We start from the raw sequence: 27,917 nt of genomic DNA on the forward strand, positions 1-27,917 counted from the left end.
CTGGCATCCTGCCCTGGCCCCTCATCTAAGGGTCTTTACCAGCCTGTACTTTAATCTCCTGCCCCACCAGGGTCCGCGTCCGCTACCAGAAGCGACAGAAGCTGCAGTTTGAAACCAAGCTGGGCATGAACTCTCCTTTCTGAGCCACTGGCTGCAGTGACCATAGTTGCCCTGGTCCCTGGGGCTAAAGCCAGACCCATTTCTGAGTCTGGGGAGTTGGTATCATGAATGTTTGTGGGTTTGCTCTTGCACCCTGTGGCACTGGAAGCCCAGCTCCCAGCGTCAGACCGCGCTGTCTTCCTGACCTCCGGGCTCACTGTGGAGAAGCCCAGCTGGGCGGCCTCCGCCAGTTCCAGCTCTCCCCTGGGCCTCGCCAGGGCCACTCTTGAATGTATGACCTCAGGCGCTTGGTAAGGGGCTCTAGACCCCCTCACCTGTGGGCTGCCCCGCTTCAGGGTCCCCTAACCTAGTGCCCTCTATTCTTGGGTCTGTGGGCACGGCCTCGAAGCCAACCTTTTGTGGACGTGCAATGGCAACGGCCATAGATGTGAACAATTCAAGGCCGGCTGTTGTGGGCAGGGGTGGTGGTGCCATCTCCTGGGGCAGGGGCCTGGAGGTGGCCCTGAATGCCCCCCCTCCCGCTGGGGGAGAGTCTCATGCCTGCACCTGAAGATGGAGCAAGGCCCCCACCTTGCCCTGGAGCCTCTTCCTGTGCCTGGCTTGAGCTGGCACAGTTCTCCTGTGAGCAGTTTCTACTGGTGTATATTTTCTACTGGAAATGAGCCTTTTAGGAATGAATGTAGACTGGTTTGTATTAAAACTTGTAAATGGCTTAAGAAAAACCTATGGCTGGTCCATGAGGCAGCCACTAAGGGATCTACCCACTCAAGGGTGCGGCCAGCGAGGGGAGCACCAAAGGCGAGGAGGGGAGGGCCTAGGCCTTCCTCCTCCACGTGGGCAAGTGCCCCTTGGATCTGGCTTAGGCGAGACCCTCGAGCTCAGGGGTCTATGTCACAGATGCAAACACACAGCCGAGTTGTATGGAATGACACTTTCATTGGTGTTAGTTGGGGGAAGAGGTTAATGGTTACAGGGCCGAGGCCTGGGCCAACCAGGTCAGGCTTCCAGCCCTGAGGTGGGCAGTGGGCACTCCTGCTGTGGTCCGAACTCCCCCCACTGCGCCCTCTCAGGCAGTTAATAGATAGAATAAATTCCATTTATAATATATGCATTTCTCTCTGCTTAAAAAATAACATTTACAATTGAAAAAGTTTGGACTTTTGGGATCTGTTAATCCCACTGCCTCCCCCCCTGCCACCTCTGCCTACAGTGAGGGAAGGCAGGGGCAGGAGCTGGCCTGGGTACAGCCCCTGCTGCGTATCTACATGTCCTATGTACAGCTGCGGGGAGGGAGCCAGACACTGCCTCCTCCAGCCTCAGCGCCAGGGCAGCATGGCAGGTGGCAAGAGGCATTCCCTTGGCACAGGGACTTGAGACACAGGTTGGGGGGCACAGAGGAAGCACCCCAGAAGCCCTGCTACCCCCTCCTCCTTTGTGAGGAGAAAGCTCTTACCAGGGTCCCCGTGCAGGGGGCAGGGCAGTCGGTCAGATCACACACTGGGGAGGCCTTTGCTGAGGCGCAGCAGAGTCCCCTCAGCTAGTCAGGTTCTGACAAGTCCCCTCGGCCCTCGCCATGGGGCTGCCCCACAAGAACTGTGGTGCTGACAGCCACTGGCTTGGAGCAGCAGGAAGGAGCCCTGCTAGGGAGGGGCACTCCAGCTGGACCAGCCCTCTGCCTGTCCCCAGGGTGGCAGGGGTTTCTTCCACACTGGAGCAAGGGCAGTGGGTACTGCCAAAGGGCCATAGGACATCTAGCTCAATCCAGCATGGCATCCAGCTGGTCAGCCAGGGCGTCGAACATGGTGCTGATGTCATCCAGAATGTGCTTGGTGGAGGTGCCAGGGGGGCTGCAGCAGGGGAAGGACCCGATCAGATCAGATCAGCTCCGATCAGCTCAGGGCCCACACCCTGCTGGCCCTGGGGAAGGGAGCTGTCACCGAGCCCCTGTGTTGGTGCCAAATACTTTGTGCCATCTTCTCTTACTTTCAAAACCTCCCAGGGGAGTTACCGTCCCTTATGGACGAGTTCACATGCCTCTAAATGGCAGTCACCAGGATTCCCTCAAGGTCAGATTTGGGTGCCTCCAGCACCTGGGGTCCTCCCCAGCCCAAGGCTCTGCCTTCAGTGTCCCCTCAACATTCCCAGGAGCCTTGCGAGCTGTTCCTACACCCGGCCTTCTCTCCCTCCCCACCCAGCCCCCTCACCCGTCTCGCTCCTCGGCACCAATGCTCTTCTCTGCAGCCCTCAGTGCAGCTGCCAGGGATGAGCTGGTCTGTTCCAGCCTCTGCTGAGCCCGGCCTGGGCCCACAGCCCCGGTGCTCTCGGGCCTCGGAGGAGGCACTGGGCGGGGTCCGAGCCGGGGAGCCAGCTTAGGGCCAGAAAATGCCAGCTGGGTACAGGCCACAGACACAGGCTTCGGGGTGGTTCCTGCAGAGACAAAAAGGTCAGCTTGGGACTCTGCTGGGCCAGACATAACCCTGCAGATGGTGCCCTCTCCCTGCAGGTCTTGGCCCTCACCTGTGCCAGGCACCTTGATGAGGGCAGTGGGGGCAGCCGGGGGCTCCGTCTCCCCATTCCACCGACTGCCTGCTGAGTTTTCCAGACCTGGCCCAGGGCAGGGGGGCACAGGGGGCTGCATTGTGGGGCTGGGAGGATGGGGGGCCACAGCTCCTTGAGGTGGAAGGTTGCTGGGCTTGGGCTGGGGAGGACTGGGAGAAGCAGAGGAAGGGGATTCGCTGGGAGCCTGGGAGGCCAGGGGGACTGCGGGGCCAGATGTGGCACTGGCCACTCCGAAGGCCAGCAGTGCTGTCTGCAGCGGCTCTCTCTCCCGGCATTTGGGCCTGCGCTTGACAGTGTCTGACTCTGTGAGGTTGAAATCCAGGCTGGGTGTCACAGGCGTCTCCCGGGGTGGGGGGCCAGCTGGCTTCGGCCGCTGTTTGATGGTGAGGTTCCCCTCCTCTGCAAAGGGCAGCCCTTCCCCTGAGCTGCCCCGAGATGGCGGTGTCCCCTCAGGGCCTGGCTCCTCCTCCTCCTCCGTGTCTGACACGGGGCCGGCGGGGGCAGGCGGGCCAGGGGGCTCAGAGGGGCCAGTTGGTTCACTCAGTGTTCGTCTTCGAGGCCCTGCAGCTGCATCCTTGGTCCCTGGGCTCCCATCGAGCGTAGGTGGCTCCGGGGTGGGGCCAGAGACAGAGCTGAGGCGCTTGGGGGGTGGGGGCGGGGGGCCTTTGCGTCGGGCCCGAAGGGCAAAGGACTGACTGCGGGGAGCCCCTCGAGTTGGGGTTGGGCTAGGACTGGTCCGGGCGAGGGCGCTGCGTCCCGGTCGCCGGGTAAGGGTGGCATAACTGCCCAAGGCGCTGCCCACTGGCCCTTCGGCTTCTCCTTCACCTTCCCCCTCGGTGGGGCCTGAGCGGCTCAAGCTGTGGGACCGGCGCTTGGGCCGGGGCGGGTCCGGAGGGGTGGGAGAGGTGGCAGGGGGACCAGCCAAGTAGGAGAAGGCCCGGGGTGCACCAGGAGGTGGCCCTGGGGCTGGGCTGGAGGGTGAGCCCTGGGGGTACATAAAAACATAAGGGGGAGGTCCTTGGCCTGGAAGTGGGGAACAAAGCTTGGGGGGCCGCTCTGTGCCCTCTGGAAGGTTCCTCTCCTGTGGGGTGCTGGAGTCTCCACCATTGGGCTGGGGAGCAGGCTGCTCCTGCGAGTGACCAGACCCCCGTGAGCGTGCCCCAATGCTCTCCTGGCTGGGGGAGCGGGCAGGGGGCAGGGGGAGCGGCTCAGGGCCACCCCCTGCCATGGCTGCCTGTAGCTCTGGGCTCAGCTCGCTGCCCTGAAAGGTGAGGAGGCGTGGGCCAGCTGCAGCTGGACCCTCCCCATTCTCCAGCCCCTCGATGGCCATCAGCTCTGGACCCCTGGCCAGCTGGCGCCCGCCTTCACCTAGGGCCTCCCCCTGCAGCAGGCCCCGCCGAAGCTCCGCCAGCCGCTTCACCCCCAGCATGAGCTTCTTCTGATGCCCTGAGAGGGGTGGAATGGAAGCGGCAAGGTTAGCTAGGCCTGGAAAGGGTCACACCGGTCACCACTGGACCCCACTCTCTCTTCTCTCGGAGATCCCCGGAGGCACGTGAGGCCCAGCCAGAAAGGCTCCGGGCAGGCTCACCGAGCTTGTTGACACCGATCTCCTGCAGCTCCTCCCAGGTGAGGTCGGCCACCAGCCCCATGGAGTCGTAGCCACTGCTCACCAGCTGTTTGTGGTACTGTGGCAGCCCCAGCGCACACAGCCATTCCAGCAAGTCCGTCTGGAAGAGTGCCAGCTTGAGAACTGGCTCCCTGCCATCCTCTGCCCCCAGGCCAGAAAGGGAAAGATACCACACAGCACAGCTGACGGCGAGAGCCAGTGCCACCACCGGCCACCTACTCACCGGGATGTAGCTGGGCAGCCACTCAGCGATACTGAGCTGAGCGATTTCCGAGGCGATCTTCTTCCTGTGCCCAGGCTTGGTCACCCCAATGGCTGTCAGGTCCTGCCACACAGAGTCTGGCCGTTAGGGCCCCTCCTCTGCCCACTGGGCCCTCCCTGTCCTCCCCAGTTATAGCACCTACCTCAGGCGTCATGCGACTGATGGTTGGCACATCATAGCCTGCCTGCAGAAAGTGGGCGGTGTAGCCCTCCAGCTGGAACTCGCTCAGCCAGTTATGAATGGCTTGCGCATCCTGGGGGGGGAGGGAAGCAGGCAGACTCAGCAGGAGCTGAGCCAAAGCCCCTGCCTCCCCCAGCCCGGGGACTTCAGTCCATACAAAGGCCCTCCAGTCTCCCCCGAGGCCCAGAGCGCACTCCCCAGTGCAGGTCACACCTTCCCCTCCAGCAGCTGTTCTGGCCTCACGTCCTGGGTGAAGATCTGCTCCCCAGAGCGGTAGTTGGCCAGAGGGCGGTGGCTCAGGTTGTCTTCGAGGAGGGACAGAAATGGAATCAGAAGTGGCAGGAGGAAGGGGTGCCAAGCCCTCAGCCTCACCACCTGCACCTCTCCTAGCAGCCCAGGTTCTAGTTACCCTTCCTACCTGCCAGGGACGGGGGGTGCAGTCCCGGCAGTACATGGTCCTCCCCGGCAGAGGGCAGTGGCTGGAGAGGGGGAAGGAGGCAACTCAGCATTTGGGGAACTGGCAGTGGGGGTTGGGCCCTGCCCTGGAACCAGTGTCCCCTCCTTCCTACCTGGGCATTCTCAATCAGAAGGCCAGTGCTGTGGCCATTGGTGCCCTCAGAACTCTGTCCGCTGCCAGCGCTGCGGATGCTGCCCACGCTGCCCTCACTGCCCACGCTATTCCTGTCACCTGCTGCAGGGGGCAGAAGCAAAGGGGTCAGAGCCCCAGGTGGCACTGCCAACAGCTGACTGGCAGCTTACCCAAGCCTGACGCCCACACCAGTGCCCAGCGCTGCACTCTGGGAGGATGTACCTGGGCTGTCTGGGCTAAGGCCCATCCGAGGGAGCTGGCCATAGGTAAGAGGGTGCAGGGGGTCTTCGGCAGGAGGCTGTGGTGTCCGGGAGAAGCCTGGACGCAGAGGGGTGGGCACAGAGGGGAGGCGGGGCACAGGGACGCCCACTCGCTTACTGACTACCTCGACGATGCCTGGGGGAAAGTAGCCCACACGGTCTGTGCCCCTTTGGCTCTCATGGATGTGGCCCTTCCAGCGGCCATCGGGGTGTTGCTCAAGCACCTGCAATGGGGCGGGGAGGGGACGGTCACTCCCAGCACTAAGCAAGGAGCAAGCAGCTGTCCCTGCGGCCAGGCCAGCAGCTCTGGTCCAGCTCTCCCCTATCTCCAAGCAGCTGGCCTCTGATGCCCAAACTGGCCCAAGTTCTGCCCCTGCTACAGTATCCACCACAGTCCCCACTGTGCCTCCAGGGCCAAGCCAGCCTATGGTCAAACCCCAGCTCCACTACTTGCTAGCCATGAGACCTTGGCCAAGTCACTTTCATTTCTCTAACTTTAGTTTAACTTCTCAATTTTGTCATTTCTAAAACAGAATTGGTAATAGCACTACCTTCTCAGATTTTGGAAAGAATTAAATGAGAGTGCATACAAAGACCTTAGCCCAGGGCCTGACAACACAGTAGGTGCCCAAGTGAGTAACGGCAATCATTTGTATCGGCAAAGGAATGCCGGCACGGGTCCCTCACCGTGATGACATCCCCTGCCCGGACATTGAGAGCAGTGGGATCATGAAGATTCCAGAAATCCTTGAGCGCTCGCACCTTCAGGATCCCTGAGGCCTCTAAGAGAAGGGTGGGCAGGTGTCATCTAAGGGTCCTCTACCCAACCCTCTCCCAGCACATCTGCTCCCCTCCACATCCAGGTACCTACTGGAGCGGCTCCAGGCCCCCAGGAGGGGTCTCCTCCCCTGCACTCACCTCGCAGTAGCTGCTTGATTTCCCGGCTGGCCTGGGAGGTGGTGAACTGATTCACGATGTCCAGTGCCGTCTGGTTATACGTGTTCCGGATGTTCACGTCCACTCCTCCCTGGGTGCACAGTGCCGCCTGAGCATGTGCTGAGCACTCTGTCTACTGTCTTTCAACTACCCAAGAGGTAGGTACTATTATCATTTTCAGATTTCACAAATGAGGAAATGGAAGCCCAGGGACCAGGTCAAGGATGAGCTCCAGGTCACTCAGCTAGTAAGAGGCAGGCCTGAGGTTCAAACCAGGTTGGTCTGCTCTGAAGCCACACGGCCTTGGCACCATTCAAAGGGAAGTCAGGCCCCTTCTCCAACACCCATGCAAAAACCATGCGAGTGGTACAGTCCTCCCTCCCACGTCTCCCCAGCCGGTCTGGGCACACAGCAGAGGCTCCCGTGTACACCTGTGGGGTGACCAAGTGCCCACACCCACCTCCAGGAGCAGCCGTACCACCTCAGTCTTGCCATATAGCGCGGCCTCGTGGAGTGCCGTGCCTGTCTTGGTCTGGCGGTTGATCTCAATCCCGGCTCTCAGGAGCTGCCTGTGGCAGGAGAAGGGGTCGTGGGGTCATGGGGGCTGGGGGCAGGAGGGAAAGGTGCCTGCCAGGGGCTGGAGGGCTGGGAGCAAGGGTGAAAAGGGTGGCAAGGGAGGGTGCCGCGGGGCACTGACAGTCCCCCACAAAGGGGATGAGGAAGTAGAGGGACACTAGGGATACCTGATGACTTCTCTGTGGCCATTCTTGGCAGCCAAGTGCAGGGGTGTGGTGTAGTTAGGGTCACATGGGTCCTTGGCCTCACCCTCCAGCAGCGCCACACACAAGTGGCTATTCAGAAGCAGCTGGGCCACCTGTAGCACCCAGCACCCAGTTAGGGTCTCCTCCCGAGACCCCACAGACGTCCAGGACCCAGCACCCCAGGGCTGCCGGCCTCACCTTGAGCCTCCCAAATTCACAGGCCAGATCTAGTGGCGTCTTCTTGGCCTTGTTGACCAGGCACGGGTTGGACTGATGCTGGAGGAGCATTTCTGACTGGGGTGGGGGAAACCGAGTGAGGGCCTGGCCCGCCCAACACCTGCCCCCAGGTCCCCATGGGTAGGCTCACATACCACCTCGTAGTGTCCGTACTGCGCAGCCAGGTGCAGAGGGATCTGCCCGTCCAGCGAGGCGGCATTGACGGCTGCAGAGGCCCGCAGCAGCAGCCTCACCGGCTCCAGCCGGCCCTGCCAGGCTGCGTAGTGCAGTGGGCGCATGCCTGGCAGGAGGGAAGGGGCTTCTGAGAGAGGTTCTGGGACGGTGTTGAGTCGGGGACTGAGCAGAGCGCACAGCCACAGCTGGGAGGGCAGACAGCCAGAGGGGATGTGACTCTGGGCTCGCCCAGGTGTGGTCAGGAAGCAGTCCGGCTGTACGGGGCTAAAGCCAGAGTCCCACTGTGTGAGCCATGGATAATCTGGTGACCCCAGGACAGCGATGTAAGTAACCTCTGTGAGCTTCCAACTCTTCATCTGAATAACGGGGCAATAGCACTACCCCCATCCCAGAAGGCTGCGAAGATTAAAGAGGGAAAAGCCACCTACAAGCCCAGAGAAGCTACACAGACATCTGTCAGCACTGCTACCTTATAACAGCAGTGAGTTCTGATCACAGGTTCTGGGCAGGGGGCCCACTGGGGTCTCACCATTGCTGTCCTTGATGTCAACGGTGGCCTGTGCCTCCAGCAGCAAGGCTATGAGCTCCAGGCTGCCCCCCAAGGCAGCATGGTGGAGAGCAGAGAATCTGATGTTGGGGACACAAAGTAGGGGGTATCAGTGAACAGTCCCCCACCCTCAAACCCTGGGCTTCCACACTCGAACCCATCCTGGGGGCTGGCAGGGATGGGCTACTCGCCCCCCTCCCCACCCCCTCCAGCCCTGCCGTGGGAGCGCGGCAGCCGGGCCACAGCATGAAAGGGCTCAGTGTCTGGGCTGAGAGGCCTGTTTGTCTGGCCTCCCCCCGAGCCGGCCCAGGGGAGGGGGCCGTGGGAGCAGGAGCCCAAGGGTTCCTACCCTTCAGGGAGAAAAGGGGGCCCAGCAGGAATCTGACCCAAGAAGGCCCCTAGGAGAGGCACCAGGGCCCCTCCCCTCACTCAGGGTAAGTCCACAGGCAGGAAGGTGGGCAGGACCCCTCCCTCTGGACCTACACTGGCAGGACCCAGAGCTCTCAGCAAATACGCTTCAGGGCCAAGTATGAGAGAAGGGGCTCTGGGCCTCAGGGCCTTTCCCCCTGCCCCTCCCCAGGGTTCCACTCACCCGTCGGCATCCTGGTAGTTGACGTTCAGCCTCTTCGTGGAGCCCAGGAGCTCTGGAGGTCAGGGCAGGAGGCAACAGGCACATCAGGTGACTTGTCTTCACCCAGCATTCCCTCCCCCCATCTCTCAAAGCCTGCTGACCTCTTGGTGTGCAGGAAAGCACCTGCCCCATGGTCTTTAACCGGTCCTGTCCCTGTGGCTCCTACCCTGGCCCACCGGCCTGTCAGCTTGAAGGCAGGGAGCTACTGCAGCAGTGGCCTGGCTTCCCGGGCCCCAGCCTCGCTTGTTTATAGAGCCAAAGGGAGGGGTACTGGCATGATATGCCCTCAGCGGACAGGCCCACGGAGCGCATGGTTAGCATTCCTGCCTGAATGGGCCAGGGAGCAAGTCACATTGTCCTACTGTGCCCAGTGGGGTGAAGAGAAAGGAGGGGGCACTAGGTATTCAAGAGAAGGACTTATGCCGACTGAAGGGCCACAGTGCCAGCCCTGGTGGGGCATCCCTCAGTGGAACATGGTGGGGAAGGTGGCATCAGACAGATCTATACCTCACTCTGGCTCTGCCAGGTGCCAGCTGTGTGGCCTTGGGCAGGTCATTTAACCTCTCAGGCTCAGTGTCCTCATCTGTAAAATGGGTTGATCACAGAACCTGCCCACAGAGGCTGTGAGTACAGTGCTCGACCTTGTCAGCATGCAAAGATGGGAGCTGTCACCACCTAGCCCACCTTATGTGTTGGCCAATACTATCATGATGTTTTCTCTCCAACAACAGCTGGCACAGTCCCCCACTCTCCCCCTGGATCTCGGTGGGTTCTCAGCCTGCCCGAGGAATAACTGCTGGCTCTGCACCCACAGGCTATGAGCTGAGCTGTCCGTGCCCTGGGCAGGGGCGCTCTGCTGGCTGGTGGCACCCCTCTCAGGGGCAGGGTTTATGCAGGTGTGTTCTCTGCGTGAGCCCGGGCACTGATGGGGGAGGTCCTTGAAGCAATGGGGAGGGGAAGGGGAAGGCCTGTCTCTGCGGCCCCTGCTTCCCGCTGGAACCCACCCCTGCTGGGAGGGAGGGGGCCTGGCTCGACCCAGGCTGGGCACAGTGCCAAGCATGCTGGTCCAGGCCTGCCCCCCAGGCTCTGGTGGGCCCCTGAATATCCCGGTAGCCTGGGCAAGACAGGGCCTCATTCCAGCAGGGAGGGACCAACCCTGCAATGGGGAACATGGGACGGGGAGCCAAGGAGGGACAGATGAGCTGATGCTGTTGGGGCCACTGGGAAGAAACACACACCTCCCAGTTTCTCTCCAGCCCTCTTGGAAAGTCCTTGTCACACAGAACCATTTGGGGCAGTGGAAAGAACAGGGGCCCTAGAAGGAGGAAGTGCATGGTGCAAACGCTCACTCTGCCTCTCTGGCTGTGTGACCTTGGCCAGTTGTGGTACCTCTCTGAGCCTCAGTAAAGATGAGGTCAGCAGGGAAGAGACTAAGAAAGTGCTTCATCCCACCCACCCTTCCACCAGCCTGGACAGTTTGGGATGGGGCAGCTGGGTGTCGGGATGCAGCCCCTCCGGGGAGGGACAGGAACAGGCATAGGCCTGGGCGGCTCCGTTATTTCCAGAACAATGGCCGGAAAGGCAGTGGGGGAGAGCTTCAGAGTGACTGGGCTGGGGACCTCGGCAGGAGGGTGGAGGTCCTGGTTCCTGGCAGTGGTTCCAGGCACTTCTGCTACAGCATAACCTTCTTCCTGGGCCTGGCTCTGGGGGTGGAAGGGTCACTCCTGACTTAGGCTCTAGGGCACAGGATGTGAGCTCAGCCGGCCACCCCAGCCCACTCTATTTCCTCTGGCCAAAGAAGGAGACTGCTCGGGAAAGGGAGTAGGGAAGAGGGAGGGGCCGGGGCAGGGCCAGGGCTGCCGCACCCCTTCCTCCTACCACCTGCTTCCCAAAGAGGACCTGGGAGGGGAACAGGGAATGCCAGCAGACATGAAATGGAGGAGGCTGAGAGCACCTGCCTCCCTCTGCTCTCTTTTTGGATAGCCATAAGTTCCAGCTACCCTCCCCGAAGGAAAAAGGGGAGTCCTGACACCTCCCTTCCAGCAGTTTCCGTTGCCTCTCTGTGGTATGGAGGAGTTCCCAGCCCCACTTCTGGGAATTGCATTAGAATCACCTGGAGAACGTTCTAATTTGCAGCGTCCCAGGCCCTCTGTGATTGAGTCTAATTTTGGGGGGAGTCCAGGGAGTCTGAACTTTTAGAACAATTGCTAGGTGGGTGCAGCAGTGCACTGCCTGTAGTCCCAGCTACTTGGGAGGCCAAGGCGGGAGGATCGCTTGAGCCCAGGACTTTGAGACCAGCCTGGGCAACATAGCAAGACCATGTCTCTTAAAAATAAATCAATAAATAAAAAATAAAAGAACAATCCCTAGGTAATTCTGCCCTAGGTAATCTCAGGGTAATTTTGGGGGCAGCCAAGTGTGGAGCACAGGTCACAGCTTTGCCTCTGATCTGCCACACAATGGCTATGTGACTTTGGGCAAGTCACTAACCCTCTCTGAGAGTCACTTTCCTTATCTGTAGAACAGATATAGAAATACCTATCTCACAGGGAAGTGAGGAGATCATAACATTTCATAAACTATAAGGTTTGTGAATGTCACCTTGTGATCTCACTTTTGTCACCAGCTTCTCCAGCTCCTCAGAGGACTGGGAGGAGAGGCACGGTGCCAGGCCCTAGTCACACTGCCTGCACCTGCACCCTGTCCAGGGTGAATTTTCCCCTTTGGGGCTGAAGGCAGGGACCTCTTCACCCACAGATGTTTCCCACTGGCCACAGGGGACCTTGGAGCCGAGGAGCCCAGCTGTGAAGTTCCCGCCACCAGCCTCCAGACCCGGCCCGCCCCCGCCCCCCCCTACTACCCTCCTGAGTGCCTCACTTTGAGGCCCCAGGGCCGTGAGGCCAGCGGCCTGACCAAGGCCCCACTGGGCAGGTTGCCAAAAACAACACGGAGGAGATGGGGGAGTGGGAGTGGCTCCCACTCTTGGGCTTCAGGGCTCTCCCCTGGGACCTTCTTAGCACCTTCCCTGGTGTCCACTTCCCCAGGCCACAGAGACCACCCCCTACTGCTCCATCTCTCCCTGCCCTGGGTCTCCCACCGTGGTGTGCAAAAACCCTCCCTTCTGGCATCTCACATAGGTGTGGGTGGGGATAAAGGTCTTCGAGTACCCTGGGGGATTCCTTCCTGTGTACAGGGCCAAGGTGTGTCTTGGGGCTAGACCCCAGCACTCCAGAAAAGACCCTCCCATCAAGGAAACTACTCCTCCAGCCTCATTCTGATGGTAGAAACCACCTCTTGCCCCTGCTGGTCTGGGATCTCATGGAGATAAGACAACCCAGAAGTCTAGTCTCCTTGGGGGTCTCACCATAGAGGGACCCAAAAGATGGGCTCAGGTGTGGCCACCTGTGCATGGAGCCGCCACAGCCCTGTCAGGACTACAGCCCCTAGGCTATGTGGAAACCTCTAGAAAGTTAGCTTTGGCCACACATCCCCCAGGGGCAAATGCAAATCAGTTAGGGGAAGGGGAGTTTTATTTTATTTATTTTTTATTTTTTTGAGACACAGTCTTACTTTGTTGCCTGGGCTAGAGTGCTGTGGCGTCAGCTTAGCTCACAGCAACCTCAAAATCCTGGGCTCAAGCGATCCTCCTGCCTCAGCCTCCTGAGTACCTGGGACTACAGGTGAGCTCCACCACACCCAGCTAATTTTTTCTATTTTTAGTTGCCCAGCTAATCTTTTTTCTGTTTTTAGTAGAGACGGGGTCTCACTCTTGCTCAGGCTGGTGTTGAACTCCTGACCTCAAGCAATCATCCCACCCTGGCCTCCCAGAGTGCTAGGATTACAGGTGTGAGCCACTGCACCCAGGTGGGAAGAGGAGTTTTAGCAAGTAGATAGTGTTGAACTTTTTTTTTAAAGTAGTAGAACTCTCGGCCTGGCGCGGTGGCTCACGCCTGTAATCCTAGCCCTCTGGGAGGCCGAGGCAGGTGGATCGCTCCAGGTCAGGAGTTCTAGACCAGCCTGAGCAAGAGCGAGACCTCGTCTCTACTAAAAATAGAAAGAAATTATCTGGCCAACTAAAAATATATGTAGAAAAAATTAGCCGGGCATGGTGGTGCATGCCTGTAGTCCCAGCTACTTGGGAGGCTGAGGCAGTAGGATTGCTTGAGCCCAGGAGTTTGAGGTTGCTGTGAGCTAGGCTGACGCCACGGCACTCACTCTAGCCCGGGCAACAAAGTGAGACTCTGTCTCAAAAAAGAAAAAAAAAAAAGTAGTAGAACTCTCTTTATAGAAGATAACTTAATGGGGTGTCAGTAAGATAAGATACAAACACACAGATGCTGTGGTTGAAGTGTGTGTGTATGGGGTTGGGGGTGAGGATGGTATTCTATCTATTCAGTCTTTCCCAGCCACTAGCAGAAACCCCCTGGCTCCATAGAACACGTATGCAAAGCCACCTGCCTCAAGGCAACTCCATGAGGGCAGGGATTTTGGTCTGTTTTGTTCACTGCTAGGGACCAGTGCTTAGAACAGAGCCTGGCACAAAATACGCACTCAATAAAAACGTGAATGAATGTACTTAAACCCTCTCACTCTGTAGACAAGGAAACTTCAGCCCAGAGAGGTTAAGTGAGTTGCCTAAGGACACACAGTAAGGGGGACCCAACTTCTTCTCTGCCTTTCCCACAGAGGCACTTCTTGTCCAGAACAAGACAGTCCTCCCTCCTCGAGTATGCATATCACAATGACAACCCCTCCCCCAAGCCTCTGTGGCCTGAGCACTCCGGGAAGGGCCTCGGCTGGATGATCACCCCACCAAGTACTCACTTGTTTTTGCAGCCTTGACCTTAGCCACCAGTTTCTGCACACCAGTTACATCTCCGTTCTTGACAGCGAGGATCAGGTCCTGTTCACGACCCATCCTGGCCCCTGGGCCAGGCTCTGGGTTGAGTCCAGGGCAGAGGCAAGCAAACTGGTCCAAGCCAAGGCGTCAGGGCGCCATGCCTCAGCCCCCTGGAGAGCTCCTGGTCCTGGGGGAGCACGTCTGGTGTCCCAGGCAGTGGGCTCCTTGTCAGGTGCTGATGGATATTCCCTCAAGGTGCTCCGTGAGCTGCCACCACAAGCAGGAAAGCCAGTCTCTGAGGGGGTGGAGGCTACGTGGAAATCTGGACGGATATCAGCTTGCAGCTTCCGACGGCCCCAGGATGGGCCGGGACTGGGCACGCCAATCTTCCCGGCTTGGCTGGGGAGCACCAATGCCCACCCAGAGAGCAGCCAGCATTCCCTCGGGCCTCAAGCAGCCGCGGTAGACAAGTCTCAGGGGTCTGGAAAAGGCACAGTGCCTCTGTTGAAGCCTGGGCAACAGTCTGCAAGGGTCTCAGCAGTAGGGCAGAGGACAAGCAGGACAGGACCTCCAGGGAGCCCCCAAGCCACCCTGGCTGCCCCTGGGAGTCAAGGGAGGGGCTGAGCCACTCAAAGTCGGGAGGAAGCCGTCATGCAGAGAGGAGTTTGCGGAGGGGGGAGGTGGTGTTCTGGGAGGGGGAGGCTGAGTCACTGGGGCCCTAAGGCACCTGGCAGCACCTCCACGTTGGGCAGGAGGGGCCCTGGCAGCACGACACACTGGGGCAGGCCAGGCCAGCACCCTGTTCTCCACAGCCCCAGGCTCCAACACCCACAGACAACTGGCGGGCCAGGAGGTGGGGCCTGGGAGGGTCAGGCACAGGCAGGCGGGCAGGGGTCACTCCCTGTCAAAGGCGCCTGCCCCCACACTCCTCCCTACCTCAGCTTTACTTTACTAGCTGGATGCCCTAGCCCCAGGGCTCTTTATGATTGAAGGCATGGAATGGGGAGCTTATGGCCCCCCATTTCTGCTTACTGGAGAGGGACGCTTTACAGCACCTGTTCCTGACCCATCCTCACCCCTTGCGTGGAGCAGCTGGGCAGAGAACAGAGACAGAGCTGGGGCATTGCTGACAAAAGGGGCTCCCAGGCCCCCGAGAAGCTTGAACCTGAAGCCCAGACCCTCGACTTCACTGCAGAAAAGCTTACGTCAGTTCCTCGGTGGCGGCGAATTTGTTGCCAGAATCTTGTGGCATGAGACCCGTACAGGCCTGGGGCCCTGGCTGGGAACCCCTCACTCCCAAAACGTCCCAAGCTCAACCCAGAGGGCACTCCCCCTCATGGCCTGCGGCCGACACGAGCGGGGGCGCGCCTGGCAGCGCCTGGGGTCGGGCTGGCTCCCCCGCCCCCCGGAATGCCCCTTCAGCGCCGCGCAACCCCCCAGCCCAGCCCAGCCCAGGCCGACCCGGGAACAAAGCGGCAGGAGGAATCGGAGGGCCAAGCGCCGGAGGTACAGATGCGAAGGAAGGAAAAAGGGGGCGCGAGGAGGACGGAAGGAGCGCAGAGATGGAGGCGCCCGCCAATCCCGCAAAAAAAGTTAGTTTGTGCCCGCCCTTAAGGGTGCTGACCCCCAGTTCAGGCAGGTCCCGCAGTCTCACCTCGCCCGGCCGTCCCGCCGGGGGTCCGGCTGGCCCTGCTCGGTCCCTGGCACTCAGGACGGTGACTCCCACGGCCCCCCACCCCCTTCTCCTTCTCCTTTTCCAAGGCCGGCTCGGCGCCTCCCGCAGGAAATCCCGCCCCTCCCCCCTCCCTCCCGCCGGATCGGGAGAGAAGGGACGGTCCCGGCCGCGTAGTCCGGCTGTCAGTCAGCGCCCGCGGCTCCGCCCCCACCGCGACGGGCCCCGCCCCCACCGCGCCAGTCCCGACCGGGGGCGCGGGCCGGATCAGCGCATGCGCCCAGGTGAAACGGAGCGTGGAGGTTGCGAGTTCGCGCTCTCAGTCCAGGTTGTGGAGCTGAGGCGACCTGGGGCTCTGGAGTCGAGACCCAAGGGCGAGATACCCTGGGTGTGACTGGGTGGGAGAGAAGACGTGATGTGAAGGGATTTGGCAACCAAGACCCGGGGACTCCGCTTGGGTAACCCCCTTCCTTTCTGCACTTCGCCCTTCCCGGGACTCCCGCAGCAATCTCTGCCTGCGGCCAGAGCGGCCGTCCCACAGCCGCGGGCCGGAGCAATGGTGCCACCTAGCGGACGGCATCGGAGCGGCTCGCGTGGCGGCGAGAGGACCCCAGCCTCCCGGAGGTGCTAATGGAGGGCTGCGGTGGCGCTTCAGCACCGTCGTGGGCCGGACAGCGCCTCCCACCGCCGGCCTTCGAAACCAGTCCTCGGAGCCACTTGGAAGAGACCCAGCCGAAGACCCTGACGGAACTCCGAACGTCCCCGGACCGCTCCTCACAGCCCCCGGGCGGCCTTCAGTTTGCAGAGCTGGAATTTGGGGGCCCTTCTTCTTCCTCCTTGCCCAGCCCGGACGGCGGAGGGTACGGCCACACATTTGACTATTCATACTACGCTCACAGACGTCCAGTCCTCAACTTCTATGAGAGAGGAGCCCAGAGGAGGGCTGGGGACAGGAGAGGGAGCTCCTGCACGTTCAGAAATCTGCAAACTCCCAGCCCCCGGAATCGAGGCACACGTCACCGGCAGGCGCTAGGACCCAGGACGGCAGAAGGGCGGAGAGCCGGTGAGTGGGTAGGGGGACTTCAGGAGTTCGGGTCCGAGCCGCGGGCTCTAGGGCCGCGCGGATTCCGGTGGTGGGCGGGGCTTGGGCGGAGCGCGCGCAGCCGCAGACGGCAGCCAGATGGAGCCCGAACCCGACCCGGCGGTCGTGGAGGTTCCCGCGGGGCGCGTGCTCAGGTGTGGCGCGGCCCTGGGCGGCGTGGGCGGGGTGAGCGGCGGGTAGGGAGACCGGGGTCCGGAAGCAGGCAGGTGGCCTCGACGCGCGGCGCTGACCCCGTCTCCCCTTCTCCAGCGCCCGGGAGCTCCTCGCTGCCCGCTCGCGGCCCCAGAAGCTGCCCCAGCGCTCGCATGGCCCCAAGGACTTCCTCCCCGACGGCTCGGCGGCCCAGGCCGAGCGGCTGCGCCTGTGCCGGGAAGAGCTCTGGCAGCTGCTGTCCGAGGAGCGCGTGGAGCGCCTGTGAGAGGGGCGGGCCGGGGGCGGGGGCGGGTCTGGCAGGCGGGGCGGACGCACCCGGCAGACCTCTCCGGTAGACGGAGACGGACTCTTCCCCACTCCTCGCCAGGGGCAGCTTGGTGGCCGCCGAGTGGAGACCGGAAGAGGGTTTCGTGGAGTTGAAGTCGCCTGCGGTGAGCGGCAGGGCTCAGGGACAGGGGACTCGCTTTCTCTGGCCCCCTGTCGTCTGTGACACTTGCTCTGGGCCCCACACAGGGTAAATTCTGGCAGACCATGGGCTTCTCAGAGCAGGGCCGGCAGCGGCTTCACCCTGAAGAGGCACTGTATCTGCTGGAGTGTGTGAGTGGGCCCGAGGAGGGTGGGGAAGGGGTTCGGACCGAGGAACGGGAAGAACACGTTTTTATTGGAGAAAAAGCATTCTCAAGTGCATTTTCAGAGAACTTACAACTGGACTTCTAGGGCAGGAGACAACACCATGCGGGAAGCAGGGATTCCAGTCCAAATTAGTGGTGCTGCCCCACTTTCCTGGTTGTTCCGTATCCTTGTTGGGATGCTGGGAGGTGGAGCGGGGAGATACCAGAGCTGGGAAGTGTCCCTATTTGACTGTGGTACTGCACAGAGGGCTCACAAGCTGAGCTGCTGGCCCCACTTCCAGGGCTCTATCCAGCTCTTCCACCAAGACCTGCCACTGTCTATCCAGGAAGCCTACCAGCTGCTGCTGACCGAGGACACCGTCACTTTGCTGCAGTACCAGGTATCTGCTGCCCCCCTTCCCCCACTAGAGGAGCCACCCATCCACTGAGTAAATGAGTACTGACAAGTACCTGTGAGGTTCCAGCCACAGTGTCACATGCTGGGGCAATAAGACAGATGGGGGCTGTGCTGTCACCACGCTTACATTGTATTGGTGGCAATTGGAAAATAAATAAGCAAATGAACTATTGACTTCACAGGGAACCCAGTGCTAAGTAGAAGGTAAGGTGGGGAAGGAGTAGTGGTAGAGATTGGGCTGTTGGTTCAGGTGAGAGGAGATAGGGGCTTAGCCCAGGTTGGGGATGGGTAGAACTGCTGTGTGTGAAAAGAAATGGATGAATCTCAGACATATTTTGGAGAAAGAATGGATAAGTCTGGAGTGTGGGGAGAGGTCAAGGCTAAGGACATAAACGTAGCAGGGGTGGCATTTAAGCCACGGGGCTGTGTGGGAGTGCTGCCAGAGTAGAGGGCTGGGGCTGTCCATCCCAAGTAGGTTAGGGGAAATATAAGGAATGGAAATAAGCCAGGAGTAGTGGCACATGCTGGTTATCCCAGCTACACGGGAGGCTGAGGCAGGAGGATTACTTAAGCCCAGGAGTTTGAGACTGCAGTGAGCTATGATCGACCCACTGCCCTCCAGCCCGGACAACAGAGGGAGACTCCATCTCTAAAAAAAATAATAATAAACAAGGACAAGAAACAGACTGAGGAGTGTCTGGTGATGCAGGAGAGAAACCAAAGTGGCACCATGGAAGCCAAGAGAAGGTATTTCAAGGAGGAAGTAGTGGTCACCTGTACTGAAGGCTGCTGAGAGATCAAGCAAGATGGGGGACACCCCTCAATATGTCCCTCTGATATGGATACAGGGAGATAAGGATGAACTTGTGCCACTTTACCAGAGACTTCCTGCCTATGTCTATGGAAGTGTGAGGATGGGGACATGTCCACCACTTTCTGCCATCTTTTTGTCCAAACCGTAGTTAGGAGCTTTTCACTCCATCAGTTTTAGTATCAAAATATTCTAATAGTCTAAGGCATAGTTTTTTTCTTGGTTCAACACTGTCAGCTTTTTGGGATTTGCATTAAAGTCAAGAAGTTGCGAAATGTCATTTGTGCCCACAGTAAGGTAAGTGACAGGACAGGAATTCAGAGACTGAGATCTTACCCTGGGGATAGTGCTTACAGAGTGTGGTCCATCCAGTCCCAGGGTTTGGAATCTGGAGGTGTACAGGAGGGGCATGGAGGGCTGTGGGGAGGGGTTTGTGTTTGGACAAACTATTTGGTGTTTTCAAGAGTGGCCACCTGAGTTTCCGTTTGTTTTCTTTTGAGGTCTTCAGCCACCTGAAGAGACTGGGTTATGTGGTTCGACGATTCCAACAAAGGTAACGCCCTTTTCCTTTTTCCTTCCATCCATTCTAGTCCTGGGACCTGGCTGTCTAGTCCTAGGTAGAGTGGCCTCTCCCTAACTGGAACCCCTGGCTGGAGTGCAGCTCCCTGGACATGGACTGGGAGCCTCCGCTGGAAATGTTCTCTTGAAAACCATGTTGGGATGAATCCAGGTCATTGAACTTTGTCCTGGGTAATCAAATTGAGACCTGTCTTCATGTAGTGACTGAGCACCTACGGCTCCCAGAGAGCATTGAGACTGGACCAGTGCCTGCACTTAGTAGGTGTGCGGGCAGATTTGTTGAATGCATGCATGCATGAAGGAATTTCCAATTGAGTAGGGTTTCACATGTCTTATGCTAGGTTAGATGCTTTTTCTTTTATCACCTTGGTAATCCAGCATTGCTAAGAGCCACAGAGACCTTCAGACTTGGTGTGGAAACTGGTAGAGCCTTTGCAGTTACACAGTATGTCACGAAAGCTCTAAAACAGGCACAGCCTTTGTTTCCTGAAAGAGGAATGTATCCTAAGGAAACAGTTACGAATGTGTGCAGTGGTTCACTCATGAGAATAATCAGCAATGTTTATTGACTGCTTATTGGATGCCAGGCCTTGTACTCGATACTGAGGAACAAAATTGCTGCCCTCACAGAGCCTGCATCTTGCAGTTAGTGGGGAGCTCCCATAAAGCACTATACGTTGCAAAATCAGTGTACTTGGAAATAACCTATGACTTCACTGACAGAAGCTTGCTCACACAAATTAGAGTTTATCCCTCAGAGCAGCTCTGACCGATGGAACTTTCTGTAGTAATGAAAACATTTTGTGTCTATGCTGTCCAATGTATGGGGCTTGAGCAACTGTGGGACTGAATTTTTAACTTTATTTAATTTTAATTGATTTAAATTTAACTTAAATTGCCACCTGTGGCTAGTGGCTACTCAATACATTATTGAGAGAAAAGAAAGATCACAAAGCAGTATGTTAGTACAATGCTATTTTTGTCAGAAAAAAATATATGGAGAGAGATTAGTTTGCATATGTATTTAAGAAACAAAAATGTTAACATGGTTATCCAAGGTTTTTTCTTTTCTTTTCTTTTCTTTTCTTTTCTTTTCTTTTCTTTTCTTTTCTTTTCTTTTCTTTTCTTTTCTTTTTTTGAGACAGAGTCTCACTCTGTCACCCTAGCTAGAGTGCAGTGGCATCACCATGGCTCACTGCACCCTCAAACTGCTGGGCTCAAGTGATCCTCCTGCCTCAGCCTCCCAAGTAGCTGAGACTTATGGGCACCCGCCACAACGCCTGGCTAATGTTTCTATTTTTAGTATAGATGGAGTCTTGGCTCAGCCTGGTGTCGAACTCATGAGCTCAAGTGATCCTCCCACATTGGCCTCTCAGAGTGCTAGGATTACAGGCATGAGCCACTGCACCCAGCCACAGTTTTTATTATTTTTTGTTATTTTATTATTTTATTTTTCTCTATTTTCCAAGTTTTCTGGTTCCACTGGTTTTTCTTGCCAGTAGTTAGTAATTTATTGCTGGCTCTTCAGGAGCCCCAACTCCAGTGAGCCTCTGTTGAAAGGTGCTATTAGTAAGACCCAGCTAGGCCCCTGTGGCTGTGCCCATGTACCCCCAATGCAGGTCTGTCTGGGGCCTTGGCCCTTGGGTGTGCCTTAGATCCTGGCCCACTGACTGTCCCCTCAGCCCTTTCTCAACTATCCCACTGGAGTGCCAGGCTGAGGAGGTGGGTCTGTTGCCCACCCGCTGTTCTTACCCCACAGCTGTGTCCTGTCCCCTTATGAGAGGCAGCTTAACCTGGATGGCAGCACCCAGTGCCTGGAGGATAGGGATGGCAAGAGGAAGAGGAGGGGCTCCAGCTCTCGGTAATGCTCCCCGTCATGGCTACCCCCCAGGGAGTGCTGGTGTAAGGGACCTTGGAGAATATACAGGCTTAAGAGTGAGGCTTGCGAGGCTCCTGCGCAGGCTCAGGGAGATGTTTGCGTGGGATGCATGCACCTCAGCAATCAGGAGCAGATGTGCTGCTTTTCCTCCCACCTCCCTCAGGTCCATTAATAAGAAGGCCAAGGCCCTGGAGAACTCCCTGCAGCCAGAGAATCTGGCAACTTCCAGCCTACCTCCCCGCAACCAGAACAGCCGATGCCCAGAAGAGAAACCCCAGGAGTCAAGCCCCATAAAGGGCCTAGTGGGCCCATTTCACCTTTTGGGAGCCCTGGGGCCCTGCCCTGGCCTAGCCAGGGAGGGTGCGGAGTGCAGCTGGGAGAGTGGCCAAGTAGGGAATGGAGTCCAGGGGGCTCGTAAGCCGCGCTGGAACTTTGAGCAGATCTCCTTCCCCAACATGGCTTCTGACAGCCGCCACACCCTCCTGCTTGCCCCAGCCCCGGAGCTGCTCCCGGCCAACGTGGCTGGGCGGGAGACAGACGCTGAGTCCTGGTGCCAGAAGCTGAACCAGCGGAAGGAGAAGCTATCCTGGCGGGAACAGGAGCAACAGGCAGAGGCCAGGCACTTCCGGGAGGACATAAATGCAGACCCTGAGGTGCAACGCTGCTCCAGCTGGCAGGAGTACAAGGAGCTGCTGCAGAGGCGGCACCTGCAGAGGAGTCAGAACCTCCCTCCACACCTGTGGGGCCAGCCTGTCACACCTTTGCTGAAGCCCGGCCAGGCAGACTCTCCAGGTACCCCCCTACCCTGCCACAGCCCCACTGGCCAATGGCAGCTGAGGAATCACAAGACTTGGAAAGGGGCATGGATGGACCAGGACTGGCTGAGGCTTAAGAAAGGTGTGGGAGGAGGGCGCTGTCCAATGGAGTGGAACCCACAAGGACAGTCAGTTGTCCGGGCAGCGACTAGGACAAGGCCCGTGTGGGAAGGTTTAGAGATGGTGAGTCAGTGTCCCAGGAGAGGTGAGGAGGGGTGAAAACTACAGCCATGTCCTTAAAATCATAAACAAGGTGCATGTGGATGGCTTAGTCCCCAACTAGCTGTGGTCCCCTCTTTTCCCAACCCTGTTAGTTGGAACCATCTTGAGCTAACAGGATCATTCTAGGGTCCTTTACCACATCTAGGAGGTGTTATCTTGGCCAAATAAAAGGAAGGCTTACTGTCTGCTCTTAGTTTTAAGCACAGAGAACTAATAGGGTAAGAAGAGTCTAAGTTAAATGTATTAACAGATTCAGAATTACTTAAAATTATCATGGGAACTTGGCAGATTGTAGCTAACTAGCTTAGGTTTGCCAGATCAGTTAAATTGGACTTACAGATAAACAAGTAATTTTTCAGTATAAGTATTTTCCAAATATTGCATGGGACATACATATACTGAAAAAACTTGCTAAATCTGGCAATCCTAAACTAGATGGCAGATTCAGAAGTGTCAAGGGAGTCTATAGATGCTTGCCTCTTCTTCCCAGCACCTTGTTTTCACTGTCCTTGTAGCCACGGTCCTTCAACATATCTCTGTGCTGCAGACAACACACCTTGCTGATGGAGGTGCCCGGTAAGTTTCCAAGTAGCGCGTCTCCCAGGAGTTGGCAGCTGGGATTTGGCTCCTGAAGTTGGGTGTGAGCTAGAGGATCAATCCAGAGACCCGAACCCACATGCCTAGCTCTGAGTGACAGCTAAGGTTCATATGTGTCTGGGGGAGAGGGAGAAATGATAGGTGGGTTTATCCCAAGGGTTTGGAGCCCCTCCCATTGAGTGGAACCTCACAACCTCAGTTGCCCTGGATGAGGCTGCTTCCTGGAACTGGTGGAGGGGAAGGGTGGAGTGGAAAGGAAAGGTGAGGGAGGAGAGTTGGTGTCCTGAGGTTTCTCACTCTGTTTTCAGACTGCTGGAGAGGTCTGGGGGCTTGGAAATCAGCTTTGATGTTTACCAGGCTGACGCTGTGGCCACCTTCCGAAAGAATAACCCTGGCAAACCTTATGCTCGGATGTGCATTAGTGGGTACGAAATGAGTAAGCACAACCTCCCATCCCCTGGCTGCTGCCAGTTCTCCTGTGACTCCAGTGGACCTTCTCTCCATCCCGGCCAGTGTGCCAATCCCTGAGAGGAAGCTGAGGTCCAGAGAGGTTAAGTGACATACAAAAGGCCACACAGCCAGTTGGTGTTACGGAACCTAAGCTCCCCAACCCGTAGCTCGTCATTGCTGCCATTTTGGGGTAGTCTCTCTCCTATCCACTTTAGTCCCAGGCCTACCCAGCAGAAGAGATATGGATTGGAGTGGATTGGAGAGATTTACAGGCTAAGAGTGGTGAGAACCTTGCACTTCCTAGCCCCTGCCCAGCCAAAGCTCATGCACTCTTGGAGAACCCATCAGGGCCATGTAGTCTGCAGGGATCAGAATTCTTGCACCCCCAACTCCTGTCTTAAAATCTCCCTTCTCTGGGAGCCTTAGAGGGTCTGGGGTCTCAGAGCTTGTGGGTGAGCTATGGCCAGGTCTCACTCTAACCCTTTTCCCTGCAGATTTGATGAGCCTGTACCAGACCTCTGCAGCCTCAAGCGGTTGTCCTACCAGAGCGGTGATGTCCCTCTGATCTTTGCCCTGGTGGATCACGGTGACATCTCCTTCTACAGCTTCAGGGACTTCACATTGCCCAGGGATCTGGAGCACTGACCACGCAGCTCTGTAGGGGATGGAGCTTGCTCTGGGGGACCTGGACTGTCTATTCTCAGGGACCACCTCAGCTGCCTCCTGTACCCAGACTCTGACCTGAAGCTGCAGCGGCCAGTCTGGGCATTGGCCCTGGGTTGCTCATACTTGCAAGAAAGTCAAACTGTGCTCCCAGCCTTCCCTGGCCACTGCAGTGCTTCCAAGCCCGGGGCCTGAGATTGCTGCCTTGCAGTGACCCCTTTGGAACTCAGGACTAGATTTTAGAGACCCAGAAAGTGGACAGAAGAGAGGACTCTGTGCCTTTAACGAGAGGGTGCCTGCTTCGTGCCATAAAGCCAAAGCCATTAAAAATTGATCTCTTTTCTGCTGGGCTGGATATACTGGACAATCTCCCTACCTCTCCATCCCTGGTCCGTGGAACTTCCCCCCTGCTACTCGTGAGACCTTTGTCCACTCACAGGGAGAACCAGTTTCTCTGGTGCAGGACCAAAGAGTGAGGGAAGCCTGCGGGTGGACAGGAAAGGAACCTGGAACCTTTCCAGGCTTCCTGCAGGGTACTCTGGAGGGAGGCTGGTGCTCTATGGGTCCTTCCCTGAGCGCAGCTGGGTCAGACTAGAAGGGTGGCCCAGAGGTCCGTGTCGGTGTGGCTTGAACCCCAGTGCTCCCAGGGGCCACCAGCAGCTATGTGGTCGGTCGGTCGGTCGGTCGATGGATCAGGCCGGTTCTCGCCCCAGGCCTCCACGCCCCTTCCGTTCTTGCCTCTTGTCATTCCAACCCTCTCCCTCGCTGATGCTAAAAACTTCGGCAGTTGTTGCTGTCCCTCAGGACCTCGGGCCCCTGCCTGTTACCGCAGTGGACATGGAGGAGGTGGGGCCCGCCCCGAGGGAAGGCGTCTTGCCACGACGCCTGTTCTCAACGTGGGCCCCGAAACCTGGCCCTGCATCCACAGGTCGACGTCTCTGGGCTGAGCGCTCTCGGGAGGAGTTGGCGCGGCTACGCCCCTCCCTCGGCAGCTCGGGGGAGTGGTGGGAGGGACGGCTCGCCTCTGGAGTCCGGCCTGGGAGGCGGCCCGGGGCAGCCGCGCATTCCGGGAACTATTTCCGCCTCCGGGAGGCGGCGGGACACTGGGCGCGCCGCGCAGTCCTGCGGCCAGGTGCGCGCAGGTGAGGCCCGGGGCGGGCCGGCAGCGCCTCGCGCGTATTCATGAAGGTCAGGGTCCCGCCCCCACGGTCCCGGGGGCCGCGGATTGGCCGGGGTGCGGCCCCCGCCCCCGAGGGCGCCCTCGCTGCGCCCCCGCCCCGTCGGCGCAGGGCCGGGGGCGGGGCCAGGCCGGGGGCGGGGCTCCGGGGGATCCGCGGCCGGGCCGGCTCGCCCTTTATGTAAATAGCGCGACTCCGCCCCGGGCTCGCCGCGCCGGAGGTGAGCAGGAAGGAGAGCGCGGCCCAGCAGCCCGTGGGCCGGCGCGGCGGAGCGAGCGGGGCAGGCGGCGGGCGCCGAGGGACGCCAAGGCCTCGGGCGGGGGCCGGCCCGCGAGTCCAGGTGAGGTGCGGACCGGACTAACCTAGCCTGGCCCGCCCCCTTGGGGCGCCCGCCACTGGGGCAGGGAGGCAGGGGAGGGCAGAGACCCCTGGGCTTCCTGGCTCGGGCGGGGAGCGCTGCGCCCAAGTCCGCCCGCCTCGCCCTTGTCCCCGTAGCTCGGCACCTCCGAGAGAAAGACACCTGTAAGAAAGTGCCGCCGGGAACTTCTCTCGGCTTGACCCGCCCGCGATTATCGAGCTTGGGTTTTGGGTTTGCACAATAGTGCTGGCTTTTGGGAACAGGGGAACAGGTGCCTGGCCCGGCTGGGTGCGGGGGCACCGCGGGCGCAGACTGGAGTCCCGGGGCCCACGTGCAAGGCGGCTGGCCGGAGAGTCCGGCGACGCGCGTCTTCCCTGACCCCTCTCCGCGAGCGGCGGCCGCAGCGTGTTAACCCGGCGGCTTAGCCCCTGTGCCTGCCATCTGGGCTCCCTCCCGGCCGGCCCTTTGTGCCTCCTAATCCCCGGACGCAGGAAGCCCGCGGGAGGGACGTAGGTCCGGGTCGGCTTTGGACACCTTTAGGCGACGGTGCTGAGACCCAGCCTGTTTTCCACGCTGACGGGTTGGGTTCGCGCTGTGGGACTTGGCGAGAAGTGGAAGATTCTGTCTTGCCGAAGAAAGTGTGTCTTGGTTTGCTCTGGCTGGACGGTTGGTGGACACATTGGGCCTTGGCTGTGGGGAGCACTGACTGTAACCAGGGAGCTGCGGTGTGGCCCTTTGAGGCTCTCACCTGAGACAGGTGAGCTTTGGGTGAGGAGGGCGGGGCTTAGACTCCGCACCTCTTCCCATGGGAATTCATGTGCCAATGAGGCCGCCTTAACTCGGGCTCCAGGGGACCCTCTGCAGGAGTTTGTAACTCAAGGTGTTGTCAGGCTGCGGAGACCTGAGCCTGGAGGAGGGCAGGGAGGAACCCAGGTGGGAAGAGCAGAGCTGCCACAGAAGAGCTGTGGCCCAGCCCAGGGAAGCCAAGACCAGAAGTGGCTTTTGAGGAAGACAGTCTGGGTCTGTGTGAGCAGAGGCAGGAGAAGGATCATGGGAGAGGTGGTTCACCTTCTTTATTTTATCGGCAGGGAATTTGGGGTTAGTTTCCTTAAGTGATCTGCCTGCAGTGCTCGCTCGTGGCAGTTAGGACTCAAACCCAGCTCCTGGGCCTCTGACCAGAGCTTGCACTTTTTTGAAGTTATACTGGGCCATTCTCTGTGGGGGCCCCGGGACAGGGATTCCAGAGTCTGGGGTCACTCTACATCCCTCCTCTTCCTTGAGGCAATTGAGTATCCCCTTTGGTGGCAGATTAATATAATTTTGATGATATTAAAAGAATAGTAACACAACAGCACTAAAAGGGAAAAAAGAGGCCCATAATTCCAGGTGACCTTTGTTCATTTAAAAAATAGAAAAGGTAATAGGAGGCAGGGTGTGGTGCCTCATGCCTGTAATCCTAGCTCTTCAGGAGGCCGAGATCGGAGGATCACTTGAAGTCAGGAGTTTAAGACCAGCCCAGGCAGCATAGCAAGACCCGGTCTCTACAAAAAAAACAGAAAAATCAGCTGGCTGTGGTGGCGCACACCTGTAGTCCCGGCTACTCGGGAGGCTGAGGCAGGAGGATCACTTGAGCCCAGGAGTTTGAGGCCATAGTGAGCTATGATGACACCACTGCACTCTAGCCCAAGCGAGATGCTGTCTCAAAAAGAAGAGCCAATAGGAGCCCATGGTGAGAAAAATGAAACATTCTAAAAAGTGTAGAATAAGAGGGAACAAATTCTGCATCTTGCCAGTGTTTTTCCTCAAACATAATGTTTATTAAAATTTCTGGTGCCTTTTCAGACACTAGGTGCAGTTTTGACTTGTGCTTTGCTGAGTTTTTGCAGTGTGACCTTAGTTTGGGCACTTACACATGCAAAGCCTTGTTTTTACGGATGTTGAGAGGATGAAAAAACATCATGAGCACAGCACCCAGTGAGGGTGAACTCCTTAGCTTCCTCACTACACCTTGTGGACGCACCTGGGCCTTTCGGAAGTGTGTGGTGGTTTGAGGGAATTTGGCTACTCTGTCTGGAAATCAGCTGAGAGGTCATGATTTTGTGATCTTTTCAAGTCTCTGGAGGTCAGAAGCTTTTCAGTGAGGACGTTCCTCAAGAGTAGGGGCAGAGGTAGAGTCTGGGAGCCCTCCTAAACTGCCACTGTGTTCCAGTGGCCCTTGGGAGAGCCAGAAGTGAGGGCTGGTCCCCAGACCCCAGCTGGGGTCCCTTCCTGGGGTGGGGGCAGCTGAGAGTGCAGAGTCTGCTCTGCTTTCTGCTCTGGCTGGGGTGCACATACTGCATCCACTCTCCGCACTCTGGTGGGGGGGAGGGGAAGGGAGCACATTCCTGGGCTGCTCTGTTGTCATTAAGGAGATTTTCTGGGAAGTCCATAGTACTCCCTCTCAACCTCACTTGGGGAGGGGGCGACCTCTCCTGCCAGGACTTCCTGGCCCCAGGACCCTCCCTTCAGGAGAGAAAGTGGTGCGTGGAGCCTCTGCCATGACTCTGCAACCCCTGCCTACCCATTGTGCTTCTCCGGCAAGAGCTTCCAGGAGCCATCTGGGGAGGCTTAGTTTCTTGGGGGGTTATTCAGCTTTCCTGGTCTTTACAGATGAGTCAAAGCAGCTGTTGAGACACCTGAGTTGGAG

The 27,917-nt window shown here is 58.3% G+C and overlaps 4 protein-coding genes across 21 annotated transcripts in view; 3 read left to right on the forward strand and 1 right to left on the reverse strand.

The window, feature by feature from the left end:
* The window catches only part of TMEM94 (transmembrane protein 94), a 35,328-nt gene extending 34,101 nt beyond the window's left edge, over positions 1–1,227 (forward strand). For all 6 annotated transcript variants that reach the window (XM_045569907.1, XM_045569908.1, XM_045569905.1 and 3 more), the window contains one exon: positions 71–1,227. In XM_045569907.1, coding sequence (XP_045425863.1) covers positions 71–143 — 73 coding nt within the window. In that variant the 3' untranslated portion in view covers positions 144–1,227. The remainder of the gene's footprint in view (positions 1–70) is intronic.
* CASKIN2 (CASK interacting protein 2) lies at positions 1,037–15,560 on the reverse strand. 3 transcript variants are annotated; one of them, XM_045569911.1, is made up of 20 exons: positions 15,378–15,560; positions 13,708–14,204; positions 8,845–8,896; positions 8,235–8,332; positions 7,666–7,811; positions 7,493–7,588; positions 7,277–7,407; positions 6,994–7,102; positions 6,516–6,624; positions 6,285–6,379; positions 5,560–5,821; positions 5,318–5,439; positions 5,167–5,227; positions 4,962–5,053; positions 4,711–4,821; positions 4,530–4,631; positions 4,268–4,406; positions 2,638–4,125; positions 2,325–2,547; positions 1,037–1,967 (listed from the first exon to the last, which is right to left on the reverse strand). In XM_045569911.1, the coding sequence occupies exons 2-20, from the start codon at positions 13,799–13,801 to the stop codon at positions 1,877–1,879; spliced, it is 3,621 nt and encodes a 1,206-aa protein (XP_045425867.1). In that variant the 5' UTR covers positions 13,802–14,204; positions 15,378–15,560; the 3' UTR covers positions 1,037–1,876. The 3 variants fall into 3 exon arrangements, with proteins under 3 accessions (XP_045425867.1, XP_045425865.1, XP_045425866.1); XM_045569909.1 differs by having other exon boundaries at positions 4,268–4,631; XM_045569910.1 differs by having other exon boundaries at positions 4,268–4,631; positions 7,012–7,102; positions 15,378–15,506.
* A 108-nt stretch (positions 15,561–15,668) lies between these two features.
* TSEN54 (tRNA splicing endonuclease subunit 54) lies at positions 15,669–24,038 on the forward strand. 10 transcript variants are annotated; one of them, XM_045569916.1, is made up of 12 exons: positions 16,575–16,631; positions 16,747–16,911; positions 17,018–17,081; positions 17,164–17,247; positions 17,564–17,662; positions 18,991–19,043; positions 20,829–20,930; positions 21,112–21,740; positions 22,501–22,561; positions 22,891–23,018; positions 23,248–23,314; positions 23,527–23,618. In XM_045569916.1, exons 1-11 carry the CDS (start codon positions 16,576–16,578, stop codon positions 23,307–23,309), a joined length of 1,503 nt encoding a protein of 500 aa, XP_045425872.1. In that variant the 5' UTR covers position 16,575; the 3' UTR covers positions 23,310–23,314; positions 23,527–23,618. The 10 variants fall into 10 exon arrangements, with proteins under 10 accessions (XP_045425877.1, XP_045425868.1, XP_045425872.1 ...); XM_045569915.1 differs by having other exon boundaries at positions 22,891–23,007; XM_045569921.1 differs by lacking the exons at positions 16,575–16,631; positions 23,248–23,314 and adding an exon at positions 15,669–16,458 and having other exon boundaries at positions 22,891–23,007; positions 23,527–24,038.
* A 1,019-nt stretch (positions 24,039–25,057) lies between these two features.
* Positions 25,058–27,917, forward strand: part of LLGL2 (LLGL scribble cell polarity complex component 2) — a 36,344-nt gene continuing 33,484 nt past the window's right edge. The window contains exon 1 of one of the 2 annotated variants that reach the window (XM_045569924.1): positions 25,058–25,213. The gene's annotated coding sequence lies outside the window, so the exon portion shown is untranslated. The remainder of the gene's footprint in view (positions 25,214–27,917) is intronic. The other variant, XM_045569925.1, reaches the window with a different exon arrangement.

This window comes from Lemur catta, chromosome 15 (assembly GCF_020740605.2).
Source record: "Lemur catta isolate mLemCat1 chromosome 15, mLemCat1.pri, whole genome shotgun sequence".
Lineage (NCBI taxonomy): Eukaryota > Metazoa > Chordata > Mammalia > Primates > Lemuridae > Lemur > Lemur catta.

Excerpts from the sequence above, each read along its gene's own strand:
- TSEN54 (XM_045569912.1), top strand. The coding sequence starts at position 16,576 with ATGGAGCCCGAACCCGACCCGGCGGTCGTGGAGGTTCCCGCGGGGCGC. Across the intron at positions 16,632-16,746 it reads CCCGCGGGGCGCGTGCTCAG|CGCCCGGGAGCTCCTCGCTG; the intron begins GTGTGGCGCGGC and ends CCCCTTCTCCAG. Across the intron at positions 23,008-23,526 it reads GCTCGGATGTGCATTAGTGG|ATTTGATGAGCCTGTACCAG; the intron begins GTACGAAATGAG and ends TTTTCCCTGCAG.
- CASKIN2 (XM_045569909.1), bottom strand. The coding sequence starts at position 13,801 with ATGGGTCGTGAACAGGACCTGATCCTCGCTGTCAAGAACGGAGATGTA. Across the intron at positions 8,897-13,707 it reads GGTCAAGGCTGCAAAAACAA|AGCTCCTGGGCTCCACGAAG; the intron begins GTGAGTACTTGG and ends CCTGACCTCCAG. Across the intron at positions 6,625-6,993 it reads TGGTACGGCTGCTCCTGGAG|GGAGGAGTGGACGTGAACAT; the intron begins GTGGGTGTGGGC and ends CTGTGCACCCAG.